General features: G+C 39.9%; 1 protein-coding gene across 1 annotated transcript; it reads left to right on the top strand.

The window, feature by feature from the left end:
- Nucleotides 1-214: 214 nt before the first annotated feature.
- On the top strand, nt 215-8,183 carry CLRN2 (clarin 2). Its single transcript, XM_042466717.1, has 3 exons — nt 215-576; nt 3,413-3,592; nt 7,831-8,183. The coding sequence occupies exons 1-3, from the start codon at nt 324-326 to the stop codon at nt 8,094-8,096; spliced, it is 699 nt and encodes a 232-aa protein (XP_042322651.1). The 5' UTR covers nt 215-323; the 3' UTR covers nt 8,097-8,183.
- The last annotated feature ends 376 nt before the right edge of the window (nt 8,184-8,559 follow it).

The following is an 8,559-nucleotide window of genomic DNA, read 5'->3' as shown; positions in this document are numbered from 1 at the left end:
TTTAAAACAGGGAAAGAATTTGAGCCTTTGAATGAAACATTAGTCATGTAACAGATATGGTGTTACACGCGCAACAACAAGTACCATTGCCGTGCAGAATGATGAAGCTCTTCTTTGTTGCTGTTGTGGATTATTGTGGGGAAAATGTATTTATTTGAACTGAGCTCTTATTTTAAAACAAAGGAACTGTACCATAACCTATGGATGTGAAAACATGCAGTGTGAAAGGATGTTTTTGAAACCACACCGACAGCTTGCAAAGGATCCAGCATCTACAGTTACTGCCGGTAGGCCTTGAAATATTATTTCTCTGAGCCGTTAGAATGCCTGGCTGCTTCAAAAGGACAGTGTTTGCATTAATTGCTGCATTGAGCTTTTCATCTTTTATCTTGATCCTTGTTGCAATGGGCACCCAGAAATGGATGACTGCAAAAATCCTTTGCAAAACAGGAGCTGAACTGGTCAATGCCACGGACCCAGAGCTTGTAAAATTCATGGGGGAAATTTACTATGGACTCTTTGGCGGTGGTAAAATGCGAAAGTGTGGGCTCGGTGGGAGGCGTTCCAGATTCACAAGTAAGTAACATGTTGGTTTCATTTGTAGAACCCCTTCATAAATACATGTGTTTGCTTCAGGTACATGTAAGATTGCTTTTGGAACTTATGGTTAAGAGCCCCTAAGATCTGAAATGCTGTTTGAAATTATTGTATGTCTTATAAAATATGCATGAGAATTTATCATTAATGGGAAAACTCATTCCTCCCATTGGTCAGGCAAAGAAGGAGGGTGTGGCCTAAAATTATTATTATTTTTCTGTAGAGAGCTAAAGCCATAGATGTGGCTATTAGGCCACATGAAAAAAACAACCAGAGAAATGATCTCTTGGCACCAGGTAGGTGTCTCAGAGGAGAATTATCCTAGCTGCACAATTCTGGGAGTTGTGGTTAAAACTTCTAGTTGTATAGTAGTATTATTTCCAAGCTCCAGGTTTTCCACGTGTAGCCTCTTGCATAGAAGACACCTATGTCTCACCAACACAGAGTTCCCTCAGTCACCATCCTCTGCACTCTGGTGTTATGAGGAACCATTGAAAATTGCATGGGAACTTCAGTGTGTACAGAATATTATAACCACTACTCAATATAATACTCAATCTTAACTGGGTAGGCCAGTGATGGTGAAGCTATGGCATGCGTGCCAGAGGTGGCACTCAGAGCCCTCTCTGTGTGCACACATGCTGTTGCCCTAGCACAGAGTTTGCCAGAGTTTCTTACTAGAAAGCCAGAGGGATGTGGCACTTTGCAATAAATAAGTGGGGTCTGGGTTGCAGTTTGGGCACTCGGTCTGTAAAAGGTTCACCATCACTGGGGTAGGCAATCCTAACTAGGGCCGTTTTACTTTCAGGCCACTATTTAAAAGCTGCTCATCAGTTTCTGAGAATTTTCAGAGTGCTTTCTTACATTTAACACCCAGGATCCCAGGAACTTTTTACAAAAATCTATGTGTACATTAAGGAAAAGGTATGGTTGGCCTGATCTGGCTAGGTCCTTGCCACGGAGGGGAATATAAGGGAGCTTTAAGCTCCCCTTATCTCTGTACAGGTCTGAGATTCCACACTACTGTATATTGAAAAAGCTTGTTTTGGGGACATAGCTTGGACTGTACACACCTTTTAAAAAGGCTTTTTATGCACATGTTAGTTTAGTCAATGGCATATTGTTTAGTTCAGTCCATAGTTCTGAATTTTATTATCACCTCCTGTTTTAGGCTGCATCTGCACTGCAGAAATAATCCAGTTTGACACCAATTTAACTGTCGTGGCTCAGTGCTGCACTTCCCATAATTCCATAGCATTAAGCCACGACAGTTAAAGTGGTGTGAAACCGGATTATTTCTGCAATGTGGATGCAGCCTCAGTCACTGTTTTTTCTGTAGTTTTTGTTTTACTTGTTTTACACTGGGGACCATTTGGCTGATGGACTGTGTAAGTAAGAAAGGAAGCTAGTGGCTTCAATGATAGAGCAAGGATCACTGTAATTTGTAACTGGAACCTAAAAAGTTAACATGGATATATTTGCTCTAGAGATCAACCTGAAATTGTTTTCAGCACCTTTGAATATGGATTATATTGCCATCAAAGTCAATACAGTTGATCCAATGCTCCATTCACTGAAATGTGATGAAATGACCTTGATCTGTCAGCAAAAGGGTTTAACCGTTTAAAGTTTGCAGTGCAATAAGGTGTTTTGCTGTGTTCATAAGAAAAACGTACATCACCTTGGTAGGGATCCTCAAAGAAGGAGTGTGCCATCAGCTTACTCAGGGGCCCAAGGAAATAATTTTCTCCTCAAAAGGAAGGAAGAGGCAAAGTCACCAAAAGGCAGAATGGATTTACACAAAAGCTTCTGCAGTGCCTGCCTTCTGTATAAACAGAATCCTGTTTGTGGGGAATTCTTCACCTAAACTGTGAGAACAGATTTATCACATGTCAGTCCATTAAACTGAGTATAGAATTCAGCTTCCTTTAAATCAGAGCTTTCATTTACAAAAATGTTTTTAGTCATTATGACTGCAAAGAAGTGTGGTGGCAAGAACTAATGAGATCTGATATTTAAGTACTGTAATATTTTCTGCTGGTGAGGTAGGAGTTCAGTGCCATGTAACTTGTACCTATCACTGTCCAGATCTGAGCAAACTGTGTTAAAATGCTCACATAAATCAAGCAAAATAAGATGCTTTATGCAACTATCATTATTTTCCTTAATTTATATAGGAGATTATTGCAATGACTAAAAACCCAACTGCTCTCCAACAGGATACAGTCAGGTTGTGGGTTGCTGGCAGGTATTATCAGATGGAATTTGCTGCTGCTGCCACCGGGCAATTGCAACGCAGCTGCATCCTGGGTCCCAGGTGCATTTCGGATGCTGCTTTTCCAAAATGGCAAGCTCTCGGATTGGGAAAGCGGTCTCCATTCCTGGGAACCAGAATGCAACCCAGTTGTAATTGCCTGGCAGCAGTGGCAGTCAGTTCTGTCTGATAATACCCACCAGCAACCTGCTACCCGCCTCTATGCCATTGAGGAGCAGTCGGGTTTTTAGTCAGGGCGATAATCTCCATAGAGTTGAAGCCAAATTAGCCTTATGTGGAGTTGCAATCATTGGGACTTAAACTAATCATGAGGAACAAATTCCATGTACCTGTATAAGTCTATTGGACAAATGTTAGATTTGGCCACAGGAATCACCTTTCCTTGGTATAGAATTTAGATTACCTGAGACCTAATTTTATTTCTGTGTGTGCACATATGTAGAAGAACGACAAAGAATCTGAATGATAAAACTTCACAGTATCCTTTTTCTCTCCCACATTTATGCAACAAATAACTTTGTTTTTGTTTTTCTTTGTCAGTATTTCCACACCTGGTGAAGGAGCTGAACACATCTCTCCATGTGGTGATTATCCTCTTCCTTTTTGTGGCATTTTCTTTTGCCCTGGTCAGTTTGGGATTCTGCATCTTAAACTTCCTGCAAGTTCCATACCGGGCTATTAAAGGTCCAGGAGGAATAGCCTTGTGGAATGTACTTGCAGGTAAATGTCCGCTTGTAAAAACATTGTTTCTGCTGACAACTGTACTACAAAAATTAGCACGACTTGAAAAAAACATATTTGTTTTGTGGATGTGGCTGTACAAGCAGATAAAAGGTCCTCATACACTTAAGTGTACAGTTTAAAGAACACAATTGCTGGCTTTCCAAACAAGATACTGGCAATGACCAACCAACCAATATTTATTTGTTTACACAGTGAAATATTATATTCTGCCCTTTATTAAAAAATCTCAGGGCTGCATACATTGTTAGCAATGTAAACCTTCCAGATTAAAACCATAAACTATTTAAACAAGATAAAACTATGTTTGATAAGACAGTGCTTAAAACAACTTTAAAAGCTACAACAATTTTAAAGCATGTACATCTATATTAATAATAATAATAATAATAATAATAATAATAATAATAATAATAACTTTATTATGGCCATTTGGCCAGCACAGTACATCTATATTTAAAATCAACTAGTCCTCACAAGTTGCAATAAAAAGCCAAATATTGCTCTGGTACCAAAAAGAAGTGGATGCAGTGGCTTACTGGTTAAAACACCAATTCTGATCAGAAGGTTGGCAGTTCAAGACCCGAGTACAACTTAATGGGATGAGCTCCTGCCACTAGTCCCAGCTTCTGCCAACCTAGCAGTTCGAAAGCATGCAAATGCAAGTAGATAGATAGGTACTACTTCTCAATGGGAAGGTAACAGTGTTTGGTGCAGTCATGCTGGCCACATGAGCACCAGAGCAGTCCTCAGACAACGCTGGCTCTTTGGCTTAGAAACAGAGATGAACGCCGCCCCCTACAGTCGTTTATGACTAGACATTCATGTCAAGAAACCAGCTTTGGCACTGGGACTGCCAATGGGAAGGCATTCTACAATCGGGGTGCCAAAACTGAGGAGGCGCTCTCCCATGTCCTCTTACTTCAGATTGTCCTTACTAATGTGATGCTGAGGAGGGCCCCTCCTGCAGACCTCAATTCATGGGCTGGTGTGTGTGTGTGTGTGTGTGTGTGTGTGTATATGGAGAGGCATCCCCAATAATATTTCTTATTAACATATTCTCATGATGATTTCTTACATCTTTATACAGTGGACCCTTGTTATATGCTGGGGTTTGGTTCCAAGATCCCCCGTGTATAACAAAATCTGTGTATGCTCAAGTCCCATTAAATATAATGACATAGCAAAATGGTGTCCCTTATAAAAAATGGAAGATCAAGGTTTGATATTTGAATTTTATACTTTTTTTGAACATTTTCAAACAGTGTATGCTTGAATCTGTGTATAAAAAATCCGTGTATAAGAAGAGTCATATCAGTTTGTATGATGCAAAGTGGCTAAGAGTAAAGAATCCATTCATCATATGTGCTCTACCTTGTCTTTTGATAATTAGGTACCATCACGGAGTACAGGTATACCTCAGTTAATGTGTTCCAGAGCACTACTTCTTTAACAAAAAAACTGATACTAGAAGCAGAAATAACATGTATAGGATAGGAATAGGTTCCTGCGCAACAAAAAAAGAGGAGTTGACCAATGTTTCAGCAAATATTTTATTAAAAACTAACAACATAGACATGTGAAAAGGAAACAACTGAATCATGTAAGCCTTATATAACTGAACAAAAACATTTTAAACCTCTTAGAAATCATTTGAAGGCTTGTTCCATAATGCATCTAGGGATTTTTTCTTTCTTTCCCCAGGCTCCACCTTTCTTCCGATTTTTATTTGGTGATCAAAATTATTTTTTTATATATATATGATTTTTAAAAATCTGCTGGGAGTAGTTGATGAAGCAGGTTTCTCCCGTTTCTCCTTTGCTGTCTGTTTTACAGTTCATGCATGCTTAGTAAGGGATCTTGGAAACAACTGCTATTTACCTTGCCTCTTGTAGGCAGGAACACATGGTTACAACAGGATCAACTAGAGTAGTATCCCATTCTTTCTCTAGCTTCAGACATGCAGCTGAAACTCAACATTAAAAGCTGATGTTTCTCCAGCCCTCCTTCATCATCCTCCAAAGGAAGGGGGCTATGTGGGTATTAAAGGACTGTGTTAAAAGGAGCTTCTTTGTTAGAGGGTTTCAAAACTGAGGTATGTCTTTGAAATTCTCATAATATCCTTGAGGGTTTCCATGGTTGTAGACCTTTTTTTCCTGTCTAGTCAAGGTGATGGAGGCCTGGGCAGCATGTGCTGAATCAGTGGCGTCACAGGTGTGTCTTGGGGGGAGTGCAGGCTGCACTAGGTAACACTCCAGAGACAGAGAGGAAGGATATGTTTCTTACAGAAGAAAAGAAGATTAAGTTGCAAAGCATGATAAATTAGTTGAGAAAAATGAAAACAGTGGATATAATGTTCTTAGCAAGAGCATGAGGAGTGTTAACTTCAACAATTCAGTTGATTCCTTGAGCGAGATTTCATACCAGGGTTCTTCAAAGTTTTCTTTGTCCACATCAGTTGTCAATAATAAGGAAGAAAAGCATGTTCTGGTAACAGTCCTTCAATATGTGTTGAACAATATGAATTGGCAATTGAGGGCAAGGTGATTACCAGTGAAATTCCTTTTGTGCCTTGAAATTACTGATTGCAATGGATGCCAGCCTATTAGCCTGGGAAGCACATTATGAAGGTCAGTTTGCTCAAGGGCAATGGTCAGCATCAGCGTATCAATTTGCTGGAAATGAGAGCCATGAGACTGGCACCCAAGCTGTTGAAAATAAGACAGGAGAAAGCACATGTGATTTTGCTTGCTCCTTGCTGGGCATGCAAGCCATGGTTTCCAGTGTTGCTGGAAACATCTGTAGGGCACTTGTTCCACCTTCTCTCAGGAGGTATTGCCATTGTGCTGAATCAACAGAAGCCCTTGCTCTGCAGGCCTGTCATGGCCAGCCATGAGGACTTGGAGGACAACGAGGACTCGGCTCCTCAGCATTCCTGGACAGCCACAGAGTCAGTGGTGTCACTTAAAGTTGGTGTCACCCATGACTAAGGATTATGTATGGTGTGGTATGGGCTGCCTCATTTTGTCTGAGGGTAGTCTGGGCCCTAGTAAGCCTCTTTCTACAAGAAACTGTTTCGTCTTTGCTTAATAAACTGTCTTTACTTAATTCCACACTGCCCAGACATTAATCCCTTTGACTCTGCAAAATCACAAACAAGATTTTGTTTCTAAGGGCTGACTCACTCTCAGCTGAACATGTGAAATATATAGTGTTTCAGTTGACAGTAGGTGATAAATAAGAACTACCTGTGGCTAATTCAGTTCTGTAAGGCTTGGCCTACAGAAATCATGATGGTAACTATACCACTTCCTTCACCATTCTGTCACAGATTATAGGAAAGGTATTCAGAGACATAGGCATGTTAGTTTGGAATATCAGTATACAAAGGGATCTTGTAGCACCTTTGAGACTGAGTGAAAGAAGATATAGCATTAGCTTTCGCAGACATGGCATCTGAGGAAGCAGACCGAGTCTACAAAAGCTAATGAAACAACTTCTTTTGCTCAGTTAGTCTCAAAGGTGCTACAATATCCTTTGGATATAGAAGAGGGGTAGCGTTTTTTGAATGTCTCCAAAATGATAATCCAAATCTTTTGGTATATTCATATTACAGAATAAAATGATCCTAATAAAACCCAACACCTTTTTTAACAGGACCATCAATTAACATATAATTTGTTATAAAACAACTTCTCTGACAAGAAGTGTATTTGGAAATGTACAAGAGATGATTTTTAGATTGTTCATAACTGTCATCAGACAACTAGTCATCTTCTAGTGTGGCCTTTTCCTTGAGATACTAGCTGTAGTTTTTATGTAGAAGAATTTGGTCATACCTACAATCTGAAATCCCTTGCTTTAGGAATAGGTTTGGCCCATGCCCTGCTATATGTGCAGATGGGCTTAAGTTACCTTTCAGTGAAGCAGTGTTCAAGGAATGAAAATGCATGTAGAAGTAGTGAAAAGTATACACAAGTCACATGTCCTTGTTTCCAGGTAATGAGTATCAAAGAGACATTGTTGTAAAGCATGTGCTTTTCATATGCATTGGAAGTTACACAGAGAAGTTATTTTCAAATTCCACCAAGGAAACCAAATGGAAAGTGGCTGCACAGCACAAAGCAAATCAATGCTTCACTTAAAAATAGATAGCAGGAGTCAACTTTGTTGCATTCAAATACAGTATATGAACGATGTTTGAAATTCTCTTGCAGGAGTTTTTGCATTGCTGGCAGTGACGAGCTTCATGGCTGCTGTTGAACTGCATAACCTTACAGAAAGGATTGCCAATTTCCGAGAAAATGTCTTCCAGTTTGTCGTCTTGGAAGAACAGTATCAGAACTCTTTTTGGCTTTGTGTAGCAAGTGCAACAGTTCATGGTGTGAATTTGTTACTGGTTGCCATCAGTTTGATTCACTTTCCTAAATTGAAGACTAAGACAGAAGAAGCAAATGTTACAGCAGAAGACATAATGTACTAAACATCTGTCTCAGTTTGTCACTTGGCCAGTTTTAAACTTGTATGGTCTGAAAGGATGTTAACAACACCTGCAAGGGTTTACAAGGTGTGGAGGAAATATGGTCAGCAGCACCTCAAGTTGGCTGGTTCAGGCAAGTGCTTAGGCCTCAGGCATTCTCATGAAGCCACACATTGTTATACTCCTGGAAAGGCTGAAAGCAGCACAAGTCTTTCTTTCTTTCACATGTTGTGCCAAACTTTCCAGGAGCTCAGAACAGAGCAAGAACGACTTCTTGTTGACATCTTGCCCAGAGACCTCGAAAATCCTGAAATAAAAGGAGAGGAAGTTTACCTCAGGGACAATGCTGTGCAATAGATAATTTATACTTGCTTTCACTCTATAATCCTTAAACTATAGTATCATATCTTGTAATGTCTGGGGTTAGTGTAACATTTCTAAATACTGGTCTCCCCATGTACACATT

This window comes from Sceloporus undulatus, chromosome 5, assembly GCF_019175285.1.
Source record: "Sceloporus undulatus isolate JIND9_A2432 ecotype Alabama chromosome 5, SceUnd_v1.1, whole genome shotgun sequence".
Classification (NCBI taxonomy): Eukaryota; Metazoa; Chordata; class Lepidosauria; order Squamata; family Phrynosomatidae; genus Sceloporus; species Sceloporus undulatus.
The sequence above is the reverse complement of the archived record's forward strand: the minus strand, read 5'-3'. Positions and strand labels throughout refer to the sequence as shown.